General features: G+C 37.3%; 1 protein-coding gene across 2 annotated transcripts; it reads right to left on the bottom strand.

Moving 5' to 3' along the window:
- Positions 1 to 712: 712 nt before the first annotated feature.
- On the bottom strand, positions 713 to 23231 carry HACD4 (3-hydroxyacyl-CoA dehydratase 4). 2 transcript variants are annotated; one of them, XM_032477611.1, is made up of 7 exons: positions 22797 to 23231; positions 21307 to 21410; positions 18911 to 19038; positions 10062 to 10174; positions 5659 to 5765; positions 2840 to 2965; positions 713 to 1940 (listed from the first exon to the last, which is right to left on the bottom strand). In XM_032477611.1, exons 1-7 carry the CDS (start codon positions 22832 to 22834, stop codon positions 1858 to 1860), a joined length of 699 nt encoding a protein of 232 aa, XP_032333502.1. In that variant the 5' UTR covers positions 22835 to 23231; the 3' UTR covers positions 713 to 1857. The 2 variants fall into 2 exon arrangements, with proteins under 2 accessions (XP_032333502.1, XP_032333503.1); XM_032477612.1 differs by lacking the exon at positions 22797 to 23231 and adding an exon at positions 22655 to 22787.
- Between the last annotated feature and the right edge of the window lie 4181 nt (positions 23232 to 27412).

Raw genomic sequence — 27412 nt, 5'->3', positions numbered from 1 at the left:
GGAACTTTCCTACATTGTTGGTGGAAATGTAAATTGATGAAGCCACTAAGGAAAACCATATGGTGGTTCCTTAAAAAGCTAAAAATAGAACTACCATATGACCTAGCAATTCTACTCCTGGGTATTAGAAAACAAAGAAAGAAAGAAAATACTAATTCAAAAAGATAAATGCACTGCAATGTTCATAGCAGCACTGTTTACAATAGCCAAGATATGGAAGCAGCCCAAGTGCCCATCACAGATTGGATTAAGAAGATGTTAGGTACATATACAACGGAATGTACATTACCATATATCACCATATCTGTAACCATAAAAAAGAATGAAATACTGCCATTTGTAGCAGCATGGATGGACCTGGAGAATATTAAACTTAGTGAAATAAGTCAAAGACAAATACTATGGTATCACTTATATCTGGAATCTAAAAAACAATACAAATGAATGTATATGCAAAACAAAAACACAGAGAAAAACTTGGGGTTACCAAAGGGGAGAGATGAAGTGACAGGGGAATGGGATTAAAAGATACAAACTTACTATACACGAAACAGAAAAGCAACAAGGCTAGACTGTATAGCATAGGGATTATACCCATTATCTTGAAATAACCTATAACGGAGTATAAGCTGCAAAAATGTTCAACCACCTGAAACTAACATAATACTGCAAATCAACTATGCTTCAATAAAAACAAAAGCAAAATAAAATGTAGCTTCTTAAAAGGATAATTTTAATACTTATTTTAAAATTCCAAATATACTAACTTTTAAAAAGTATCATTTATTAATAATTGTTTCTTTTCAAATATCTTGTTTAGTGGAAATAAGATTACCCATATTTATAACTATATTTCTATTCTCTGGTTCTGACGTCACAAAATATTTAGTACCAATTTATATAGTTACTGGATAATAAGATTCCATAATTCTGTTGAGAAAAGTGAATGATATACTAAAGGCACAGAAATTAATTATATTAGTCAATTATTCACATACATTTTAGATCTTCAAAGGAGTATTTTTCAAAACTGTAAGTGATGACTTATATATGACATAGAAATCAGCAATAATAATAGAGTAATAAATAATCTGAAGAATCAGTGGTTTGAATTTTCTTGCTGCCTTTAAATGATTTACTATATTTTTCTACCTTTTATCTCCTGTAAGTTATGTATTTGACCTGATTAAATTTTTTAAAAAAAAGAATATGGGGCATATTTGTGTATGTATCGTAGGTCTGTTGTGTTTTCATCAGGGTCCTCTTTTAAGCTATCAAAGTCCAAATAACTTGTGTTATGTTTAACAAATACTCTTTCATGGTTTAAAAAATGTTTAATTTTCTACGTGTGTCTAATGTTTAAGGTGGATGTTAACTCTGGGGACAGTGACATCTGTCTTATAAAGTAAGTTATTCGAGACAATTGCAGAACACATTTCACATTGCTTTTCTCCTACAGCGCAGCTGCTATTTGGGAACTCAGAAGTGAAAAGAAATAGATGCAAATGGATGTAATTTAGGTTAACAACTCTGGTTTCTCAGTTTAATTGAATCTACTTCAGTTAATTTCCCGTTTCTCATTGACCTTACAGGGAAATAATCAGGCTTCACACAATATAAACTTGTGTAAAATCCACAGCTTTGGTGAAACAGGTTGTGCAAAGTATTAGTACTGAAAACTGTGTGAAAAACATAGGCATAGATTACGTCAAGAGTTCTGGGGAGGAGTGCTGTTATTTCATGTCACAGACTTCTGTCACATACTAGGTATTTTTCCACCCGAACGCTTCCTGTCTTGTGTTTACTGCAGCTGAATCCACAAGCCTCTCTTTTCTTACGTCACATGAGTGCCGTGCTTCACATTTTCTTCTTTTTAATGGGAAAGACTCTGAGGATGTCTCTTCTTTCTGAGTAAAGATGGCTGTACGTAAAATACATACCTAATGTAGAGAAGGAAGTGGCAGAAGTAAGACTGGCGAACCATTCCTCTGGAAAGAACCACGGGTTTAAAATACAGAGTGCTGCCTGCAGTCCAGGGACAGGGAACTTGCAAGGGAGACTCGAAGAAGGATTATTTAAAGAGTGTCCAGATTTTCTGCAGAAGTGGAAGTAAAGCGAACTCCTCTACCTTACTGTTTTGTTTACTGCAAAGAAGGAACTTTCCCCTTTCTTTATGGTAGCTCTCTCCATTTCCCCTAAAGTTTTACATTGGTCTTCTGGTTTATGTGTTGTTCCTATATATCTGATACTTGTTACCTTCTAAAGGTAATAATTATCTTAGGGATTTGTGAAGGTTAGAGCTGGAGCAATTAAAACTTAACAACAGAAGTCTTTTTCCAAATTTCCTGGACAAATTAATTGAGCAAATTTTCTCAACTGTTAAGTTTTTGTTCCATATGTTTTTCTTGAGTCTTTAGCACTCCCAGTTGCCTGCTAGGAAATGCTAGCACATAAGGCCAACAAACAGGAAACAAAACAGATAGCAATGGGAAAACGAGAAATAGCCAAGCTTACTTAGTTTGACATCTATATTTTCTTCGTGTTCTTTGTGTTTACTTGTGTTTGTGGTGAAAACTTCTGTATTTCATACACAAAGCAGCTACATTTTCTGCTAGTAAAACTGTTCCTGTTCAGACAGTGCAAAGAGGGATATATCTGATCTCGTGATGTCCTGCAAAAAGCATTGTAATTTGTAAATGCTTTACTAACAAGATCTAGTTCATCGTGTCAGCCTTCCTCTTCAAATCTCCCATGTTTACAGCCCTTTCTATTAAGGTAGATGGCAGCACAACTCAGAAAGCACAGGAAGCATGCAAAAACAAAACAAAAAAGCACTTACCTATAAAAAGCATCATGAGATACATTTTCAGCACATATGGGAAATAGATGAGTAGGTCAAAGGGCAGCTTTGTGGAGTATGTGCCAAATGATTCAAAATAAGGCAGTGACTGATAGATGGCAAATGCTGTTTAAAGAAAATAGAATCATGAGGGTTCCCCTCCTACATGGACGTGTATATATGTCTGCACGGTTAAAGAATATCCTGAATTTAAAAATGACAATTTTGTGATAACTGCTGAATCCTTTTGCCAAAGCTACAGTTTGATATAGAAATCTGCTTAATGATCAGATTGGCAAGGTCATTATAGCAGTATGATTCGCTGAATTTTTGTCCATATTTTACTTTATTAGGCCTACATAGGTTACAGTGTTCCTTTTTTATTGAACTATAGTTGATATTATGTAAGTTCCAGGTGTACAACATAGTGATTTGCAATTTCTAAAGGTTATACTCCATTTAGAATTACTATAAAATACTGGCTATATTTACATTCCCTGTGCTGTACAATATATCCTTGAAGCTTATTTATTTTAAACATAGTCATTTGTACCTAAAATGTACCTCAAAATACCTGTCTCCTTAGCTACAAATAGTTGAATAATATGGAAAATGCTTCATGTATTTCCCTCTTGGAGCTTTATAACACACATTGGTAGAGATTTAGGAAAGTTCTGCAATAAAGAAACTAGTTTCACTCAATGTTTCCTCCTCCCTGTCCCCAGCAGTACTTAATAAAAAAAAAAATAAAAATTCTGAGGAATGCTGTGAGAAATGCTGACCCAAATTATTCTGAGGGAGAAAGCTGGTGTCAGATAAAACAACTGGATGTTTTATGAAACTGTACCCCATGTGTAGATTTTTGACAACATTTCATGGAATGAAATGTTAATGTAGTGTGGTTATGTAAGATGTTAATGTTAGGGTAAGTTGGGTGAAGGGTACATGGAAATGATGCACTATTTTTTATAACTTCTTGTATCTAAAATTATTTTTTTTAGTTTCTTTTTTTAAGAAGACAGGAAAAGTCAGGTGCCCACAGCTGCTGGAGCCAGACAGTGGCAATGGCAGAGTCTATAACTGACACCAAAGCATGCCATCTAAGATTTCCATGGGCAGCACCTAAGTCTCTGGCATTTTATCAGTATAGTTGATTTGATTATTAATATGAACTTGATTTTTCTCTTAAATTATTCAATGGGAAACTATAGTTATTAAAAGATTTTAGAATTATCAGAAGTTAAGTAGGTTTTCTTAACTACGTGTTTTTATACTTTGGGATACTTGAAATACATAGAAACATATAAAGATAAAATTACAGTCACCTATATTCTACCACTCAGAATTAATCATCATTGACATTTTGTTATATTTGCGGTCAAAATTTTCCTGCATTTGCTTTGTTTTTTAATTGCAAGTTTATGAATCTAATTTTAATAAAAGAATATGCATTTTATGACAACCATAGAGAAACACAGCTCTCCTAAAAAGGAGAAGGATTATAATTATGGAATAAAAAGAAAGGTTTCCTATATATTTATTCACCCTTTATTTTTAGGAAAATGTTAGTCCTATTTCTTCTTTATTCCTTTACATATTCTTTATAGTATTTTTCATAGTATATAACAAATTAATGTATTTAATAAATAAATCTTTCAGTGAGTGAGGGGTTTGGTTCTCAAAGAAATGGGTAATCCATTTTTTATGGTTTTCAAGATTATTCTCTAGATTCTTTTGGCATAGTCTGTTTCAAAATTTAATAATTCTTCCTTTTGAAAACAAAACAGATTTTAAAACTATACCTAATCTGAATTACTGTAATATAAGCTCCTTTTCTCTGGTAGATAGAAAACATATGGTTGTATCATATATACCTTCCAATTATTGCCAACATCACCATCACTTTACGTTAAGTTTGTTTCTGTATGTTTTCCCTTAGTTACCTTAACATGTGCTCTCTTAATTTATTTATGCCTTGGTTTTTCCAAAACTTTTATCATGTCTGTTTCAGAGTTCCCTACCAGTCTGCCAAATCCATTAGGGAAGGAAGCATATACTCCCCAAATATCCCCAAGCTCTTTGCAAATTTGATGGTTTTAATTATTTGAGTTTAAACTTTAGGTTTACAGTTAGGCTAGTAATTAGCCTACTTCATGTTGTATTTAATAATTCATTCAGTACTTATTTAGCATATATACTGGGTGCAAAAGATAAAGAAAGGAAGAAACAAAGACAACCCCAGTAGATCCATAGAGCTTAGAGGCTAGACAGGGAAATAGACATTATCCAAGAATCACACGAATGTCTAATTATAAGTAAGACAGGTCTTACAAAAGAGATTCATGGTGCTATACTAGGGGGAAATTGATACAGACAAGGAAACTGAGGAATGCTTTCCTGAGAAACTGACAATAGATATAAGGTAGAGTTAACTGTCACTGGCCGAGACTGGGTTAATTTCTATGGATTAAAAATAATCACTGAATCACTAAATGTTAAACCCCTTTAGGATGAGTAAACAGACTTAGAAAGGTTAAATGATTTACCCAAAATTCATGCAGTGAGTTAATGAATTTAAGGGCCAGTACTCAGATGTCTTCATTCCTCATCCAATATTTTGTCTACTATGCCGAGCTGCTTCCCCTTCTAACTTTGTTTTTTAATGCCTTGCTTCTTTGCATCAAGTATGCCAGGAAAGATAACACTGAGTCAGCTGAAGAGTAGCAAAACTAGTAATTTAATCATCAAAAAGTTTCATGAACCACTATAACTAGATTGCTTTTGTCAGTAAGAAAAACAGCAAGTCACTCTTTTCTTACCTTCAGCGAGAACACACAAAGGATAAATTGGCATCCACAGAGTTTGACTGAGCCATGTCAAGACAGCATAGGAAATTCCTATGACTGATAACATGCTGTAGGTGTACCTGAAAGGAGGTAAGGTTGCTCATAAACATCACTTGCTGCTGATGTCTGGGGAATAACAGAAGAAAATACCTTGCTGTGTACTTAAATACACAGATAAAACTGGAAAGTATGCAAATTCCTTACTTTATTTCCTATAATGTAAGCAGGAGGAGAGGTAAAAAATGGAGGAAGAGGAACCATGTCGGTTTAGCCTGTCTCACGGGGTGGATCACGGATAATCGTGGAGGTGCAGAAAAAAAATGTAACCCTTATTCCCCAGCAAATTACAGTTGCAAGTTTTCTAGATTAGTGACTTCAGTTTCACTCAGAAGTCAAGCCCATTATCTGTAACAGGTAAGTTTTTTAAGACAGACATACTTGTAAATATCTAGGAAGTGAATTTTAAAAATAAAACGTGCCATTTTGTGTGATTAATACAAGTATTGGCCTTAGGAACTTGTTTTGGGAACAGTAGGTCGTCTTAAATATGCCTTTGTGATGTAACAGCTGAGGTGGTCAACACCTTTTTATTTCCCTGACTAGGCGGTGGTTCTCAAGCTTAGGTATACATCAGAACCACTCAGAGGGCTTGCTAAAGCACGAATTGCTACACCCTATCCCCAGAGTGTCAGATTCAGTGGACCTGAGAATTTGCATTACAAACAAGTTCCACGTGATGCTGCTGCCACTGGTCCAGAGGCCACACTTCGAACTACCAGAATAGGCAGTACATACATACGGCAAAACAAAATCCAAAGCCCTGAAAACACGAATGTAGAAAAGTAAGTCTTTCTCTCATTCCAGGACCCTAATTCCACTCCTCAGAGGCAATGGCCAATACAAATTTCTTATGTATTCTTTCTAAAATATTTTTGCATATGCTTGTGTCTGTGTGTATACACTATATATACTATACATCAACAGTGCAAGTACTCACCAAACGTGGCATGTTACCGAACTTTTTGTACTTTACTAATGTAAGTGAAAAATGGTATTTCACTACTTTACTTTGATTTTTTTTTCTTATTACAAGAGTAGGTAAGCATCTTTTCATATGTTTAAAAATCACTTTTGATGAAGTCCAATGTATCTTATTTTGTTGTTGCTTGTGCTTTAGGTATTAAATCTAAAAGTCTTATTGTCAAATCCAAGATCACAAAGATGTACCCCTATGTTTTCTTCTAAGAGTTATATAATTGTAGCTCTTAAATTTAGGTTTTTGATCTATTTTAAACTAATTTTTGTATATGATAAGGGTCCAACTTCATTCTTCTGTATGTGGATATCCAGTTGTCCCAGCACCATTCATTTAAAAGACTATTTTCCCCTACTGAATGGCCTTGGCATCCTGTCAAAAATCAGTTGACATAAATATGAGAGTTTATCTTTGAATTATCAATTCTATTCCATGATATATCATTATGTCCATATCACACGCTTGGTTTTTGTTGCTTTGTAGTAAGTTTTGAAATTGGGTAGTGTGACTCTTCCAACTATGCTCTTCTTCTTTAAGATTGTTTTGGCTACCCTGGGTTCCTTGAGTTCCCATTTGAGTTTCTGGGTCAGCTTCTCAAATTCTGCAAAGAAGTTAGCTAGGATTCTGATAGGGATACACTGAATCTGTAGATCAATTTGAGGAGTACTCCATCTTAATAACATTAAGTCTTCAACCCATAAACATGGGATATCTTTCCATTTAATTATATCTTCTTAATTTCCCAGAAAATGTTTTACAGTTTTCAGTGTATAAGTTCTGCACATCTTTTGTTAAATTTATGTCTAAGTACTTTATTTTTGTGATGCTGTTGTACACAGAATTGTTTTCTTGATTTTATTTTAGGATAGGCCACTGTAAATGTGTGGAATACAAGCTGTATTGGTACAGCTGACCCTTGAACAACACGAGTTTGAAATGTGCAGGTCCACTTATATGCAGATTTTTTTCAATAGTAAATACTATAGTACTACACTATCTGGCGTTGGTTGAATACAGATGCAGAACAGTAGATACAGAGGAACTATGTGTATGAAGAGTATGAAGGTCCAACTATAAGCTATATATAAATTTTCAACTGCATGGAAGGTCAGCGCCTCTAATGCCCATGCTGTTCAAGGGTCAACAGTTTATTACTTTTGTGTTCTACAATACAAACTGAACTAGCTTTTTCTAATATTCTTTAGTGAATTCCTTAAGATTTTTTATACACAAGATCATGTCACCTACCAACAAAAGTAACTGTACCCCATCCTTTCCAATGTAGATGCCTTTTACATCATTTTCTTGCCTAACTTCCATGGCTAGAACATCCAGTACAATGTTGAATAGAAGTGGCAAGAGTGGACATTGTTGTTTTGTTCCTGCTCTTTGGAGGAAAGATCAGTCCTTCATCATTAACCATCACATTAACTGTGGAGTTTTCATAGATGCTTTTATCAGGTTGAGGAAGTTGCTTTTAAAAAAGTTATTCTAGGCTAAATTGGGAAGATAATTCTACCCTCATTTTACAGAGGAAAAAAATGAGTTTCAAAAAGGTTAAGTATTTAGGAATTTTACTCCTAAGCTAAGAGATATGAAAATCTATTTGCACACAAAAGCTTGTACATAGGAATCCATAGCACTGTTCTTCATGACCAAAAAGTAGAAACAACCCAAATGTCCACCAACTGATAAATGAATAAATTAAAATTGGTATATCAATATAACAGAATACTATTCAACCATAAAAAGGAATAAAATACTGATACTTGTTCCAGCATGGCTAAACCTTGAAAATATTATGCTAGGTTAAAAAAAAGTCAGTCATAAAAAGCCACATGGTGTATGATTCCATTTCTATGGAATGTCCAGAATAGGCAAATCCATTCAGACAGTATGTTAGTGGTTGCCAGGGGCGGGGAAGAGGAGAGAATGGGGAGTGATGGCTAATGCATGCGAGGCTTCTTTTGAGAGTAATAAAAAATGTTCTCAAATTAGACAGTAGTGATGGTTACACATGTCTTTGAATACACTAAGACCCACAAATTTTATACTTTAAAAGGGTAAATATTAAGGTACACAAATTACCACATTTTTTAAGGTTATGTTATTTGCCCAAGATCATATAGCAGGTAAGTAGTGGCAGTGAAGTTCAACCTGAGGTCTACTTCTATGTCCAAAAGTCTTTCCATGACATCATGATGCCATTCTCAGTGCCAAAGCCACTTTGTTAATAGGTCTGCTGAGCTTATCTGAGGCTGAATCGACACTGAAGGAGTCAGACATACCAGAGAATAAAACATTAGAAGGCCACAGTCCCAAATAAAGCTCCACATCTTGTAAACAGGAAGTCATAGGTTACGAAAGTCCCTGAAGTTTGCCCCAAGTCCACAAAACTTTCAGTTAAAAATGAGAAATAACTAAGTTACATGTACAAATCATTATAGTCATTTTAATTCAACAAAATATTTTATTCTAATTCACTCTAGGGCTCAACTCATTATTTAGAATATCTTAACTCAACTAAATTATTTACAGTACAGTAAATAAAGAATTTATATAACCTCAGCTAAAACGCTAGGGCTTTACCTATCCACATCCTGACCTTTCATGCAGGAGGGGCAGTTCTCATTTGTGAGAGCTGAAGCAAGTTTCAAAGTCTCCCCCAAGTGAGCCACTGAGCAAAGGGGGCTTTTACACCACTGCTGGTAGGGATAAAAAGAGATAAGCCTAGGCTCATCTGGTTGCAAAGTTTTAGAATTAGGAGGAAACATAAAACAATCTAGAGCAACAGTTCTTAACCTGAGGCCCAAAGATTCCCAGTGAGTCCGTGAGTCCCATGAAAGAACTCCAGTTATTTGAACCCACGAGAATTGTATACAAAAATGTTTATGGAGATGCGTTTTTTTTCCCCAGAGAGATGAGGCCCTATATTTAAAATATTCTTGAATTCACAGAAACCAACTTTGTAAATTCTGACCATGATATAACAAAAGTCTTGCTTTGCTTATTAAAGTAACGTGTACCAGAGCAACTGCAAGGAATGCCTTTCATTAGCAAACAGCTGTGAGGTTTATTCCAAATTGGTGTTTTGCCAAGACTTCTGCTGGGAACCTGAATGCACTGATTTGCTCTTGTAATACCACAGTAGGTTTTCATTATCTTTGATATGCCCATTATGAAAAGCACTAAAAATACATTTTCATATCAAGATGAAATAATTTGAAAAAGGGGTTATGTTTTTCTCTCTCATTCAGAGTAACCAAATGTAAGCAGCTATTACTGGTTTCACTGTAGAAGCAATTCGGCTTTGTTTTAGGAGATTATTTTGCCTCCTTACCTTACCATATCCAATAGATTCCAAAAAATGAATAGAACGCACACCACATATTTCTCTTGGACTTCCTCTTGACTGGTGATCACCACAAAGAGGATGATTATTCTTTCAGTGAGCTAACAAAGAAATAGCAAAGTCAAGAATTAGGATCCTCTGTTAAGCATGGAAGGTAATTTTCTAATTTTAAAAACCAGAGTTCCTCTCAAAAGTATGCTTTAACTATATATATATACTAAACAGTCAACATGATCTCTGAGGGAGTAGGGTTACGGGTGAATTTCACTTCCTTTTTGTTTTTCTGTATTCTCCAAATTATACACAATGAATAAAAGGATAACATATTTTATCTCAATCAGAACATGTCCCTTCTTGTGACATATGCACACGTTTTTACTCATTTTGACAAGCCTTTATGGAGTGTCCACTGTGTATTAGACACTAAGATTATATATATAATGAAAGCATGGTCCTTGCTACAGAGGGTAGCAGTAGTAGGAAAACTGTGAGGCAGTAACTCTAACACAGAGTGAATAATGCTGTCATTTAAAGGGTTATGTATGGAAGCACAGATGAGGGAGATACTTGTCTGGGGAAAAGATGCAGAGAGATTTATGGAGACAGGCAACATTTCAGATGGATCTTGAAAAATGGACAGAGGTTTGTCAGGAAGACTGGCTAGGTGAATGGGCATCCTAGGTCAAAGGAGCAGCCCGAGCAAAGAGGCAAAGGTGTGAAAATGCAGGGTGTGCTGGGGAGTCCCGAGAGCCCCTGGGGGCTTGAGTCGGGGTGCACAGAAGGAAATCACAGAAGATAAAAGTGATAATGTGTTGGGGGCTGGGCTGCTAAGTTTTAAATGACAGGGCAAGAAATTTCCATTTCATCCAACAGGAAAGCCATCATAGTTTTTTGGGGGGTTTGTGGGGAGGAGGATGGGGGAATAGGGGAGGAAGGGAAGACAAATAACATAATCCTAAACCCTCATAAGCTAGTGGAAAGAATCAACAGATTCATTTTTTTCCAAGTTAATAAGCATTTTCAAATCATTGAGAATGCACACACCTATGGCTTAGCTCCAATTATTGACCTCAAAATATACATTCCTCTTTAAAACCTAAATATAATGTGCTTTCTTACGTTGTATTGATATACTTAGTACATTCTGCATTTTTTCTTTAATAGAACACTTTACTTTCCTCACAAGAGTCAAAGGAAAATATATTTGAGATTGAGGGAGCATATTAGTGATAAAGGAAAGAGGAGGACTGCTTTATATTTTTTAAAAGCTGTCTTTATTTTTAAAGCGGAAGAAAAAGACTGGGATAATCTATGACTTAGAATCACAGGCTGCTAGTCCTAGAAAATCACCGAGTGCCGAGAAATCCAAGATTTGCCAATATTGGGCCACACGATCAGAAATCTGCACACGGAAGCTGTATCAGCGTGTCTATAACCACACTGGTTGGTGAGTCAAGAGGGTCCTTGCTTGGCTAAGGAAATTAGATATGATTCAAACCTTAGTTAGTCAATGGAAGCTACCTCCCTAGCTCTTTTTTCTTTTCTGAATCTTTGTTTACAATGCCCTAGTTTCTTGATTTAATTTAGTTATATTTATATAATGAATTAGACTCAACTGCAGTGATAATTACTGAATGATCCAAGTTTGCTGTCGTGACACCTGGCGGCCTTCAGATATAAGATCTTAGCAGCAAACAAGTACTTAGGCACAGCCTAATCTCACATTTAATCAGTGCCTGCTAATAAGGAAAATGATCTCATTTTTGACAAAAATCTCAAGAGATACACACATGAATGCATAAACACAACACATATTTCTGATTACATGGTTGACTACTGAAAGAGAAAACAAGCTACCTTTTGCTAAGATGGATCTCTAGGGGCCCCCCTAGATACTTGCCCAACCCCACCTTTTTACAAATAAGGCAACTGGGAACCAGAGACATTGACTTGCCCAAACTAGTGGCAGACCTGGAAACATATATATCATAAGTCTCCTGGTTTCCAGAGCTGTAGACAATCCCTGATGTCAGACTGCCCCTTAACTGATGAGTCTGGAGGGCAGAATCTGCTAAAAGAGAGAGACTGGAGCTACACACTTAAACTGTAGAAAATCATCACTTGAGGGACTATGGCACGTTAGTGATGGAATCCCAATTGCATATGAGTCAGCAATCAGCATGACCCTCCAAGACACAACCATATACATACATGAGGGTATGTGAAGACCCTCACTTCCATACAATATCAGACTAATTAACAAATTATCTGATGGTTAATTCTAACTTGACCATTCAGTGGCAATACAAAGGGAGAATTTAGGTGGAGATATTCTTAAATTAGTAAAAAGCCAATATTTATTGGTTACTTTGTGCCAGGTTCCAAACATATGCCATCTCATTTAATCTCCATAACGACCCTAAAAAGTAAGTGCTATTGTTATTATCTGCTTTTTACAAAGGACATTGTATTTTACAAAGTTAGTGACTTGCCTACAGATATGGAACCAAAATACAGACAATGTGATTCTAAATCCTTTGTTCTGAAACACTAAGATATTTTTCACCTTTGCTGTTTTATGGGCTACACCTTCACCTAATAACCAGGTTACAGTTTATTCTCTAAAAAAAAAAAAGCCTTTCCTCAAAAGTTAAACCTTAAAACAAGAGCCTCCTTGATTTTCTAAATTAACACGAAAACAATTCTGAAGAACAGACTTTTAAAATTTATTACTTCTCTTTACATATAATATTTTGACCAGTTATTTGGAGTTTTACACTTAGGAAAACTTGGCACTTTATCATTTTAAACAAATCCTATGAGAATGTGACAATTACTAATGAATGATCTTGTTTAGTGCAACTCAATGTTTAGTGCAACTCAAACAGGCAGATTTAAAGCATAGCAAAAAAAAACCCCCTATAACTTAGGCCAAATTAAACATGGTGGTAATGTGGTCAACACAAAAATATGGTAACTATAAAATAAAAATATTTTGCATTTTTATATTCTATTTGGGAATCCTGAACTCAAGATTAAGCAATGACTAAAACTAAGTTACTACTTTATAAATGGCAGCTAGCAAAATTAGTTTTAAATTACTGAAGGGGTAATATCATACTTCAACCACAGAGAGAATTTCTAGAGTCTTAAAAATAAATTAGTTTTAGCTCCAAAGACTATTATATTACCAAAAGGATATCCCAAACAATTTTAATCCTGTGAAATTTCATTGAGAACTTCAGAAACATACCCTTATATGTTCAAAAATCACCAATTACTTTCTTCTGTAAGACAAAGTATTTAAATAATTCTGTATTTTCACTTATTTATTCATCAATCAATACCTATCTATTGAGTTCACTGTTCTGAATCCTGGGGGGGATACAGCCCTGTGAACAAGACCAAGTCCCAGCCCTCTTGGTATTTTTATCCTAGTTGGTGAGATAGACAGTAAACAAATGTAGCATAATAGTTGGGACTTCAGGACAAATAGCCCAAATCAAAATTTCTGTTCCATCATTTACAATTTACATGACCTTTAACTTTTATTTTAAGTAAATACACTGGAGATAAAAATAAATTCGGTGTAGGGATTAATATATTTATAGAACTAGAGAGATTAGTACATTTATAGAAAAATATATTTTTCTACATAGATAATCAAGACTGCTAGTAAATAAAAAAGTTAATCTCAGCATCTTTAAAATTATACTGTGGATATAGCTCTGCAACTATCACACTGAAGAACTCCACTGATCAAATGCAAAAAAAAAGGCAGAAAAATCTAAAATCTTCACTACAGAGTGAATTGTGTATGTAATTCCTTCCCAGGAGGCATCAAAGTTTTGAGACTCTCACAGCACATCACTATCCCCAGTACAGTTTTATTTCTAACAATATAAACCTGTTCTCAACTTAAAACTGGAGAGAAAAAGCTGTATGATTTTATGGCAAAAGAAAGGTAATTTAAATGCAAAGAAGCACCTGCTTCACAGGTAAAAAGAAATTAGGGTGAAACTTGGCTGTTTTCCTAAAAGACTTTATTTTGAGACTCTCCTTGGGGATTTCCTTCATATCTGTTCACATAAGAATCTGTGACTGGGAAATCTTTAGAGTGATTTTTGGCAAACATACTCCTGCTTGTCCTTATCAGAAATAGGTGGTGATACTGGTAAAAATTTAAATGGTTCTTGCAATTTGGGCTCACAAATGGAATTTATGTAGGCATAATTGGGAAGTAATAATTCCCAGGGTTTTGATTTACAGATTTTAAAAACTGTAAAGTCAATACATGTGCAGCAGTGTTTACAGCAAAAGTAAGGATGCAGAATTTAGCCATTTTAATTCAGTTATATATAAAGTCTTTGCATTTCAAGCATTTCTCAAAAGGCAAAGGAGTAAACTGGGTAACTCTGAGAGTTTCTTAAAGGCACATCAGCCTAATGTCATGATACAAAGGCTAGTTTTGTAGGTATTTCCCTGCTCCTTGAGTTGAATCATCCTAAAGCCGTATTGATAGAAACCTCTTTCCCAGGCTTCCACACAAGCGAAGTCAGAACAAAGCCCTTCAAAATCAGTATTTTAGGGTTGGTAGTATTTCTGCTCCATAAAAGCCAAGTTGTTTCGATTAAATATACTGAAATAAACTAGCTTCTATTTTTTAATCAAGCTAATAAAATATGCAAGCTCATTTGGGAGCAAGGGATTATAGATGCCCAGTTTTCACTTATATTATCACTTTTAATAATAGTTATATGCTGCTTTTGGACCTTTTTTACTTTCTCATTTTATAAATTAAAAATATCAAAAGTTTACTTTACTTATATAATTTTAATTAGCATGTAATTATTTCCCAAAATAGATATCTGTAAACAACTGTTATAGATTTGCCCTTTACCCCTAAAGTGCATTTAAAAAAAATACATAAACTATACACTGCTGTATTAAATTATTATAGTCTTACTGTAAATGGGTTCCCCCCTTTTCCCTTTAGCAATTGTGTGTAATTTTAGAAAATTATAATGGCTTTTCCATAGCTGTCAAAATAAAGATGTGTATAAAACATTTAAAAATGTACAGAAAAAAACAGAGAAAACAAATAAACCCCCTTTACCATATGCACCACGTGATACATGTAATTCTAATTGCTCAACTAGATAACCGTTCCTACTGCTTTTTGGAATTACTTTTTGGAATTACTTATTATTTTTGAAGACTAGTTCCCAAAAAGAGAATTCTGTTGTGACTTAGCAGTTTCACAAAGATAATGTCAAAACAACATCACAAATGTACAGATATGTTTTTCAACCTACTTGAAAGCAGCTAGACACCATGCATTTTTCAAGATATTGTATACAGTCAGCTATGATTACTGTGTGAGTATTTTAGCCACATTCTCAACTATATCGTTTCTTCACTTAAAAAATGGGGAAACAGGAAAACCAAGAATGATTACACAACCTTAGAGTTTTGTTTGGTTATTTTAAAGCAGGGGCCTCAGAGTCATCTCATAATGAGGGAATTCTTCTAATTGTCTGCAGAACTCTAATAACGGAACAGGGGAGAAAATGAAACTTTAACCTTTGGAGCTGTTTTTGAAGTTTTCTCCAATACCATGTCCACTCTGAAAACCACAGAAAAGACAGTAAATGAACAAAAGAAAGAGAGGACAGATAAAAATCTCAAAGAAATAAAAAGAGAAAGCCAAACAATCACAACAAAAATTAATAATAATCAGCCCAGGATGAGAATGGTAACTGTCTTCCCTACTGTGATCCCTGACTTGTTACTCCTCCCAACGAATAAAGCCTTAAAAATCAGATCTCCATCAACAGCAGACTTTGCAACCTCACCTTTGAATAAAAAGTGTCAGTGTATACTCACCATTATTTTTCAATTACCAAACCAGGACATAATTTATTACAGTGATCATGCTTCTGTAAGCCACTACAGTTTCAATTAATAATGATTAAAATCACACTTAAATATTCTGGAATTTCTGGAACTCCAAGAAATCAGATTTCTAAGTTGTATAACAATTTATATTATTGGGCAAACCTCATAATTTTGGAAGCATTAAAAAAATGTGTACATTTTCTAGGCATCTTCAAGGTGCTCTATTTTCTTACAGATTTACCTGTCCTGTTTCTCATTTGCATTCCCCACACTGGCAATAACTAAATTAATACCACTCTTAACTTTGAGACTTCTATTTTACCATGAAATCAGCATTAGCCTAAAAAAGTAAAAGTCCAAAAAATATATACTGAAAGAAAACACAAGCAATTCTCCAAGGAAGACATACAAATGATCAACATCACTAATTATCAGAGAAATGCAAATCCAAACTACAATGAGGTATCACCTCACACCAGTTAGAATGGCCATCATTCAAAAATCCACAAATGACAAATGCTGGGGAGGCTGTGGAGAAAAGGGAACCCTCCTACACTGCTGATGGGAATGCAGTTTGGTGCAGCCACTGTGGAAAACAGTGTGGAGATTCCTCAAAAGACTAGGAATAGACTTACCGTATGACCCAGGAATCCCGCTCCTGGGCATATACCCAGAAGGAACCCTACTCCAAAATGACACCTGCACCCCAACATTCATAGCAGCACTATTTACAATAGCCAAGACATGGAAACAGCCTAAATGTCCATCAACTGATGACTGGATAAAGAAGATATGGTCTATTTATACAATGGAATACTGTTCAGCCATAAAAACCAACAACATAAAGCCATTTGCAGCAACATGGATGCTCCTGGAGAATGTCATTCTAAGTGAAGTAAGCCAGAAAGAGAAAGAAAAATACCATATGAGATCGCTCATATGTGGAATCTAAACAAACAAACAAACAAACCATAAATACAAAACAGAAACAGACTCATAGACTAGAATACAAACTTGTGGTTGCCAAGGAGGTGGGGGTGGGAAGGGATAGACTGGGATTTCAAAATGTAGAATAGATAAACAAGATTATACTGTATAGCACAGGGAAATATATACCAGATCTTATGGTAGCTCACAGAGAAAACAATGTGACAATGAATGTATATGTTCATGTATAACTGAAAAATTGTGCTCTACATTGGAATTTGACACAACATTGTAAAATGATTATAAATCAATAAAAAATGTTTTAAAAAAAAGAAAGAAAGAAAACACAGCTTATATTTTAGATGAGTTTGATCATACACCAAGCAAAACAATTCCATATGATAGAATACAGATTTCATTTAATCTGGGTTGTTAATTCTGGTCTCTAAAATTAGCATAAGGCTATGCTTATGAATCTAAGTTAAGTAATAAACACCAATAAATCCTGTTCCTAAATAATACGCTCCTTCTCAGACAGATATGTACCCCCTTTTTATTTTATAAGGAAATATATTTAAGGCAATTCCATCTAGGTCTTGGCTAGCTAACCGACTATTCTGATATTAGTTTGTACTCTAAGTATCGCCCCAATTTTTATTTTACATTTGCTATGTCAACACTTAAAATATCTTCATCCAAACGAATACTATTTTCTCTATTTTTACTGAGTAAGTAAAATTTATAATCCCCCATAATCTCATAATGCTTAGTTCTTGATAGACTCCTTAGGTTTATACTCCTATTTCCATCTATTAAACCTTCATGGTATTTTAAGCAAACTTTAATAGAAGGATCTATGTCACTCCATTCAACAAAATTTAAGAGGTCTATTTATGTTCTAAGCACTTTGCTAGGTGCTGGCAATATAATCAGATTCTGATATATTATTATTTTTACAAAGCAAACTTGTCATATTTGGCCATTTATCCATTTTTCTAATTTATTTTGCAAATAGTTAAAATGATACTCATACAAATACCTTTTTCTGTAAGTTGTATAAACATATGTGCATATAGTCACCTAACCCTTGTCTCTCCTTATGGAAAATATCACTTTTTTATTTTTCTTGCCTTCATTCAGCAATGATTTCCTATACTGAATCTCTACCAGTGAATTTCCCATCTTCCTTCAAGCTACGTTTAAAAGGAACATGGTCACCTAGGGCTAGAGACATAGTAGAAGGAACAAATGATAGCTAAAACAACAGCAACAGCGACCAGGTATTGTGTTCTCAACTAAATGCTAGGAACATATCCCACCCATTTTCTCAGTTACTCCAGAAGATGCATGTTATTTTCACATCACATGAGAAAATCAGGTTTGGAACAATAACATGACTCGTTTAAATTCATACAAATATTAAGAGGTAGAACTGGAATTTGAATCTAGGTCTGTAGAATCCCCAGGTATATATGATTAGATGCTACACTAGATAAACATGATGATCTCTCCTTTCCGTTTGTATTTAGTAAAAGCAGCAGAATGAACAAGAAAGGGCTGGCGAGTATCCTAATCTCCGGATATGGGTTAAGGGGACTTTTTTTTGATCATCTACTCTCTGCCAGGCCATGTGTGTGTGGTGTCTTTTCCTCTATACAGCCTCTATCAAACCCAGGTGTGAAAGGCTCCAGTCCTATGCCTCTCTGTCCTATACTGCCCAGGGTACAGTGCGAGTGGGAAGTGGATGTGAAATCTCTTCTCAGGAGAGGATCACTGCAGCGATGCACAGCGCAACAAGCATCGTTGCCCAGAATGATTCTAACTGGCTATTCTAACCATGCAGTATTTTAGAATAAGGTAAGTTTTCCACTAAACTCTCTTTGTTAGTGACTTGGGTTGCAAGTTAGCAAAGGTTGGCTTTTGAACTGCCATAAAGTCAAGAGAGGCCATTAATAGAACAAAGTTAAGTATGCAACAGATTCTATAATACAAATAATGTGATTAAAACCTACCTGCAGAAACCTAGGAAGAAGATGGTTTGACTCGATGCCAACATATATGTGCAGCAACTCCAAGAGGGAAATGGACTGGCAAAGTCGCATCACAAGTCCAATTGCATAAAAAGTGTCAACCATTGAATCTGTGTCCAGTGAATTAAAAAAACAGATATAGTAAGTAAAATCTAGATCACAACCCAAATCTATGCAGCACTTTCAAATAAAATTCAGATTATTTACTTCCTTTTTCACTGTACATGGGAGAAATTTCCCAAATAGATTACTAAATTATTACAAACACTGTGCAACCAAAGAAAGCACTTCATATCATTGTACATTTTAATTGCTCCTCTTCCAAACAGAATGTAAAACTTGAAAAATAAGGCTCCATGGCCAAAGCTAAAGCATTTATTCCCCACTTATGAGATTATAAAGCAATTCCCACATCAAAGTAACCAGCTAGAATCTAGACTACACCAGTGAAAACAGGCTGGAGGTAAGTTTATTGTGTTCACACCTTGTCCATTGACAAGAAAATGACAGAGATGAGAAACTATGATTTCAAAGAAGCTTTATGGAAATGACAGTACTGATGCCATGATATCAAACATCTTACAGTATATCCAGCATTTGTGTCCCACATATACGTGGTTAGTGCTTTCTGGATTTTTTGTGGGTTTTAAACACAAGGACTTGGGCCCATTGCAGAGATTTCTATAAAAGAAATACTGCATTTGGAGACAGCTGAAATGGGAGGGAAACAAATGTTCCTCTAAATAGGATACAAGAGTTGGTTTAAATTTTAAAGTGAAATCCTGCCATGTTAAGAAACGTCCAGGGAAGTCTTGGTTGTCTCCCCTCCCTAGTTTATTCTTCACAGGATAATAATTTACCAAACCCTAAGTGTTTCTCTTCTTAGCAGTTCTGTGAGGGAGACATTATCATCGTCCCTAACTCACAGACGATTCCCAAGGCACAGGCAGTCCGTGCTCTTACCCACGCCCCTGCACCTGCTACAAGAGCGTTATCCGTCTCACAGCTCTGGGAAGGAGCATGGGAGCAGGTGTCACTAGTTTAGGTGCTTGACTGCTGTTGAGCTACTTAATTCACACAATGATTCAGGAATTGTACTGAATCCCACATAGTTCTTTACAGTCCACCTTCCACACGAACGGGTTGTGCTTCTTTAATAATAAGCAGCTTCTATAATTATAATGGCAGGATAGCAATTAAGAAATAATATACTGCTGCCTAAGGCATTTTTTCCCCCACTGGAAAGGCCAGGCAGCATAAGAAAGAGTTTGTTGCTTGTTGTGAATGACCTATAATATGCCCACAAAGCTACAGATAACTCCCAAGGTATAGATAATGATTTTTTTTCCTAAAAATATGAGAAGTCTTCCCAACGCCTGTGTTTTCCTCTGCTTGAGGACTCCCAACACTCCTAGTTGAAATTCAAGCCTCAGGTTGTATCTTTGGAGGTTCTTAACAAAGGCAGGAATTTATCTGCAGATTTGCAGTAAGAAAAAACAACATAAAACAGTTTATGGTACCTCAGAAGTAGATTAATTCTTTTATAATACAGAAGTCTGAATTGATGAGCCCAGCATGACTTTTCCCAGATATATTCTTCGTAATTGTTTTTAGCTGAAACTAGCAGTTGCTCAAATTGTCAAGTCATGCAACAGCTGTCAACTGTGATGACACTTACCCATGTGGGGAAGGAAAATGAAAAGAATGTTCTTTTGACAGTCATTTAGTGATTCATTTTTTCAAAACTGAAATGCATTTAAAATCTTCACTTTTTAGGAAAGTGGAGGAAGCTTATGACTTAAACCATTAATGCTAACTCCCACAAAGGTGACGAGTCATCTAAAAAGTGTCATTTCCTTAGGGACACATTACCCCTTAAGGGGACCAAATAGAAGCCTGAGGAATATAAAGTTTGTCTTTCATTTGTTAGTAGTTCCCAGTTACCTCAAACCTGGGGAATAAAAAACAAGAGAAGAATTGGTTAATTCCTGGTATCTCTGCACAAACAGAATTCTATACTGGAATTTACAGATTTCCTCAAAATACACCAAATCTGCTAAGGTTTGGTGCAGAACCAAAAAGGAATAGTGAAATGGCACCACCCCAATGCCATGTCTGTGTTTTCAGGGCAAATGCCTACTAGCAGGAAGCCAGACCCCTTTCCCTCACCTTACCTCCCCACTTCTCCAAAAAGGTTTTGGTTTTTGCAGTACAAAAGAAGTACGGTTACTGGAAAATATGGCCTCTAAATTTTAGAGAAGTGAAGGATATTAGGTGAAGTTCATAGAAGTTAAATTGTTAAAACCAGGACTAGGTGAAAGCAAGGATTAAAAGTGAAAAATTCAAAACTGTTAGGGCTTTTTTTTTTTTTTTTTTACCTTTTCCAAATGAAAAGAATCTGACCGTCATATTTGTAAATATCCATGAGTGGCCACAGAACTGGATTAAGTAGTAGATGAAAAGATAGGCATTCTTCCTATACCTATAATAAATACAGGAAAATACTTCTTTTAAACACATGAAATACTTTATAACCACCCTTTCAGCAATATACACATCTTTTAACTAACTTACAGGCCAACCAAGAGACCAGCAAGAGACAACTATTCTGTATCAGGTTCTTTTATTTGGTTACCCGTCTGAAAGCACTATCTGCTCAAGCGAGCATCCAGAGTTTGTGTGAAGCCAAATATTCTGTATTTCACAATCCACTTTCATCTTTGATAGAGCTCTAACCTTGCTGCTCCCCAAAGGACTAAAGAAAGCATTGCAAAGTTGGTTTTGAATGTTTTTGAAAAGAAAAGATGGATAGAGAGGGGCTGATGTGGTCACTATGTTCATGTATATTCCTGCTAAATGCAGAACTTGAACAATAACTAGTTTTATAGTTACAAGAGGGGAGAAGTGAGGGTGGCATTCCCAAGTGGTGGGTAATTCAGTCATTGGACACACCTGATTTGTGAATGCATTGTGTGACTGGGGTATCTCACCACTGTCACTGCCTCCTGTTATATTTTCCAGGGGCAGATAGTGTCCTTCACCAGACACGTGTAGAAAGCAGTTAGTTTAGTCTCTCAGGTCGAAAAAGGGAAGTCACGCAGGGTTTTAAAATGGGTGCTGGGGAGATGACTAAGAGAAGACTGACAGATACACGTTTGAAAGAGTCAGAGAAGGCATCCTTTGAAGTGTTGCCTCTGGGCTCAGAAAAGTGGTGAGAGTGGTCCTGCCAGTGTAGACAAGGTTTTCTCCTAGTGGGAGATGTGAAACCTCAGAGAAATTAGGCAAGTAAGTTGAGAAGCAGATATAGTGTAGCTTGATTATTCTCGGGCACCCCTACAGGTGACTGAAGTAAGACTAAAGGAGTAGGGAAGGGGAATTCCTCCCCTAAACCCGCATCAGAATCACCTGGCCGGTGGGTTAAACATGCACATCCCAAGGTCTACCCCTATTCCACCGAGCCGATTCTTCTGGAACTGGGCTCCGAAATCTACACACGTGATTGGTATTTATGCAGCAGGTATATAACAACATCTCCCTGCAACACTGGGTTTGAGAAAGGGAAGGGAAGGGAAAGGAAGGGGTAGGGGTTGGGGGGAGAGGAGGAGAGGAGAAGGACTGGCAGAGAGCGCACAATAGAAGGGTAGCCATTTGCCATTTCCTCATCTGTAAAATGGGGGAAGTAACAGTTATTCTTAAAGTTTCCGAGAGAAATGAATTGGCTAATACCTGTCCAGAACTCCAGGGAGTGCCAGGGGCAAGGCTGCGCGGCGCTGGCGGGTGCCCGACTAGGTGCTGAGTCGGGGGGAGCCCCTCCCGGCAGCCCCTCCTCCCGCACCCCCTCGCCCCCGGCCTCGGCCGGGCGCCCTACCTGGGCTGCAGCCAGGCGGGCAGCGACACGGGTCCCATGGGCTGCTGTCGCCAGGCCCTCCAGCGCCGTCCGGGAAGGAACACCCGCCGGGGAGAGCGGGACGGGTGGCCCGGCGGCCGGGCGCGGAAGGGCGGGGCCTCTCCACACTCAGCAATTTAAGAAAGAAAGAAAGAAAGAAAAAAAAAAAAAAAAAAAGCCTCAGGTCGTGCAGTGGGCACCAAATGAAAATCAAGTTCCTGAAGTTCCTTAGGCGGCGCGAGCGCGGCAGCACGCGTGGCACTCCCGGGCGCGGCAAGTGCACGGGGCTGGGTCGGCCAGGCGCCGACCCCACCACCACTACCTCCCCGCAGGGTCTCCAAGCTCCGCATCCGACTTTCTAATCTCTGGGCTGAGACTGCGTGGCAGCCTCGGGCAAATTAATGGCCCCTTCCTCCTGACCCCTGACCCCCAGAAGCGTGCAGACGCGCCATCCCAAAGCCTCCTGGGATGCGTGGGCCCCCCCCGGGGGGGGGTGCACTTCTCTTATTACCCTCACCTGTGAGAGCTGTTTAGCGAGCGAGCTCGTGAGCAACCTTCCCTAACACCTTTTCAGCGAAGGGACGTGATTCCTGCAGTATGGCATCCTTGCCCTCTCATCGCCCCTGGGTCCTCACTGATGCTCGCATATCCTTTTATTCACGTTGTGTTCAGCTCCCTATCCTTTGCCCAACACTCAGAAAACCTTCTGCTGATCTCTCAGGCCTGTGGCATCGCTGTCTTCTTCATGCTCTGGTGACCCACTTCCTACTGTGCTGATAAGAAAGAGGACATCCTTTATAATTACATTTACATAAAATTCTAGAAAATGGAAGCTAATTTATGAAGACAGAAAGCAGAAAGTTGTGGCTGTTGTTTTTTCTTTCAGTGCTTTAAAAATACCCTTCCACAGCCTTCTGGCTTACGTTGTTTTTGATGATTCTTATCATTGCCCCAAATGTATTATGCATCTTTTTTCTATGATTGCTTTTAAGACTTGATCTTCTTATTTTAAGGTCTAAAGTAGTCATTACCGGAGGGGTAGGATGGCCCTTCTAAGGCATGACATTTCTTGGGTCTCAACTAAATAACCGGAGTATTTAGTCTCTCTGTTCTGGTTGTTAGGCACTCCAACATCTTTGTTGGAAAAGCTCTGAATTTGCTTGGCTTACGTCTCTCAGTAGCTGTGGTCAGCCAAGCACTGCAGACCTCGGCCTGGCGAAGGACACGAGGGGATGCCTACACAAACATCTGGAGCTCTGTCACTGCGTAGTTCTCTCCTTTCCAATTTCTTACCGCACAGTTCCAACCACTTCAGCAGCCCTGAACTCTGATCTTGGGTTTCTCTGCTCAGCAGGGCTCCTGTTGTTTGGGATTTACTCCCCTGCGCCACACGTTAGGACACGCCCCAAGAGAAAGCTGGTGTGAGTGCCGAGCGCTCCCTACTACATGTTCTCCTCTCCCAAGATCACAGCCGCACATTCTCTCTTGTCCAGTGCCTGAAAATGGTTGACGTGGGGGAGGGTGTAGCTCAAGTGGCAGAGCACATGCTTAGCATGCACGAGGTTCTGGGTTCAATCCCTGGCATCTCCTCCGAAAATAAATAAGTAAACTTAATTACCTTCTGCTGCCAAAAAAAAATTTTTTTTAATTTAAAAAAAAGTTGATTTATATATTTTACCTAGTTTATAATTGTTTGTGGTGTGATACCAATTATTCCACCACGGCCAGAATCAGAATCAGTTGTCCAGGTTAGTTTTCTACGTAACTGACACTTAATCTTCCAACACAGGCATCTACAAAAACAGTAAAGATTTTTGATAGAAATTGTTGTAAAATATAATATGTATTTTTCCTGACTTTTAAAATCAAACTTTAAATACAATTTAACTCTTTACCAAGAAATTAGTCACAGTTACAAATAAAATTTGTCATATCATGCTGTGCACACTGATGCTCTTAAGAGCTCTTGAAGAGACCTTGACACTTACAAATAAATGAATGCACTGCTACTAAAGTTTGTTTAGCACCTCCCTCCATGTGAGTGTTGTTCCCTGTCCATCTTCATTCCCTATTCATTTTCTTTTTCTTCCAGTTGACCTTTGGAAACCTAAGTTATCTCTCTTACTTTAGTTTATACACAGCATGAAATATAAATCTACTCCCCAAATTGCAATTATTTGGCGCACTCCAATGCTTAATACAACTGATTTTTGTTTTTATCTCTTATTTGGAATTGTCTCCTCCATCGTTACAGATTATGAATCTGTTGCATGCAGCCCTTTTGCTTCATCTGTAAAATAAAGTAAATAAACTGACATGGTTATGAGAAATATGACCAAAATAAAACCAAATAATGATATTCATAATTATTATCATCACAAATACAGCTAAATATATCGAGGGCCAACTATTGCTAGTCTCTATTCTAAACATCTTATGTGATTTAAACTCACTTGCTCCTCCAGCAAAGCTATGATGAGTGTCATATTAGTATCTCCATTCTACAGCTGAGGAAACTAGCATACAGATAATTTAAGTAAATTACCCAGGATTAATGCTACCAGCAAGCAGTGAAGTTAAGAGTCGAACACAGGCAGACTCAGGTGATTGAAAACTGCCTTTACATACGTAACTGTTTTTTAAATACTGAATTTAAAACTTTGCTTCTGAATCCTAAGAGGCAGTATTGACTAAACAAACAGAATGTTTGGCTGATCTTCACACTAATTTAAAATCCAGCCTGGGTTCCAGAGATGTTTTCCCCTTCAATTTAACTTGATTACATCTGAAGCTATTGAGACATCCACCCATCCCCATCACACTGATCATGGCAGCTGTCACATTAAAGCAATCGAATCTATCACCCTCAAGTCATGGCGACGAATAAGCCCTCCCTCTCCTTTGACTGTGCCTTTCACTCCAGAGGTTGCCTTATCTCTCTCCTTCCATTCACAGCCAAGCTGGCGTGCTTTTCAGACCCTGTCTTCCTGGGTTTTCTCCTTCACTTGCCACTGTTAACCACTTCCTGCTTCTTTAAACCCTCTGTGGCCCACTGTGGTCCTCTGCCTCTGTCCTCGCTCATTCTCCCTCTTTGGATCTTCTTTCTCATTTTATGCTTTACATTTACTATAATCTGTATGACTGTTCAATATGTCTGCCTCTTGATCACAATTTTGAGCTTTCTGAACACAAGCATCAGTGCATCTGCTCCCCCTACTCCTCCACCCCCACCTCAACCTGGCAGGATACCAGGTGAGGGGAAGCTACTCACGAATGGTGTTTAATGTTACTTGAAACAGCTGCCATTAAGAACGTTGGCAGGTAATCCCGTAACGACTCCTTGGGGATGGTAAAGATTCCTATTCCAGGAAAATCATGGATATTACTATCAAGGGGAGTTTTTCTCCACATTTGGGAGATTGTGCACGTTTAAACACCCGGGGGGAAGAAAGCTATGGAGAATAAGTGATTAAATTTATTTAAGAAATGGAGAGAGGAAACTCTCTGGATTGTGGGAAGATCTCTAGGGAACACGGAGGAGAGGGAAGTGACCTCACATTCTCAGCACTGCTCTTCCTGAACTAAGGTTCCCTCTCTCTCAGAGAACAAATACCGTTCAAAAATTTCCTTGAATGTCAGAAATATTCTAATAGGAAAATTGTTACTCTTGGAAAAACATACTGTGTTGAAGATCTTTGGTGAATAGGCTCTAACACTTTTAGCTTTGGTGATTTGAGGGCTACTCAAAATGTGATTCTTTTACCTTCCAGATGTGTGTGATCTCACTAAGGCACAAACCTGCCCTGGACCCATCTGCTCGGAGGCTTTCCTTCCTCTAGTTCCATCTTTGTTCCAATCAAGGACGATTGTCTCTGGGTGAAATGCTTGTTTAGATATTTCGTATAGTTTTCAAGGCTTTGTTCTAGCTAATTGTGCTTTATCACAAACTTGCATTTCAAAGTCCTTCTAAAGTGATTATGTACATTGAGATTTTTGTTTTGTGTTGTTTTATTTCTGGCAAAATCAGAATGATGGTACGTGTGAAATTTGTCTTTGTTCTCCTGTCTCCCCATTTAGTTGTGCTCATGTCATTTCTACTCAGGGAGTTCCTCTTTTCCTCCCCAAGTAGTAAAGCAGAGTGATGGAGCGTGCCAATGCTGAAGCCAGGCCGCCTTGGTTTGGATCAGATTTACCCCCAACAAGCTTAAGCAGATAATTAAACTCTCTGGGCCTCATTTCTTTGTTTATTCACCTAAAGCACTTAGGACAAGGCCTGGCACTGCTGGCGATATTCAATGAATGTTAGCTGCCCTTGTGATCATCAAGCAGCATCATAACGGCCTGCTTTCCTCTGGCTGCCGTGATCCCTCATGTGTTGTGAACTAATAAGGACTCATGATGCTAACAGTCCCCACTCTTCCTTCTAATGTGAATGAGGACTGACCATGTGTAGGGCACTGTGGTAAGTACTAGGGATATAGAAACAACAAAGAAAAGGAGCTAAGACCCCTGCCTTCAAGATGCTCACACCTAGACATTGCAGAAAGACCAGGAAGGGCACAAAGACCTCTAGTAGTGTGATCATAGTAATAAAATAT

The sequence above is a fragment of the Camelus ferus genome, chromosome 4 (assembly GCF_009834535.1).
Source record: "Camelus ferus isolate YT-003-E chromosome 4, BCGSAC_Cfer_1.0, whole genome shotgun sequence".
NCBI classification, from domain to species: Eukaryota; Metazoa; Chordata; class Mammalia; order Artiodactyla; family Camelidae; genus Camelus; species Camelus ferus.
Note: the sequence above shows the minus strand (reverse complement) of the source record. Positions and strands in the feature narration are given on the sequence as shown.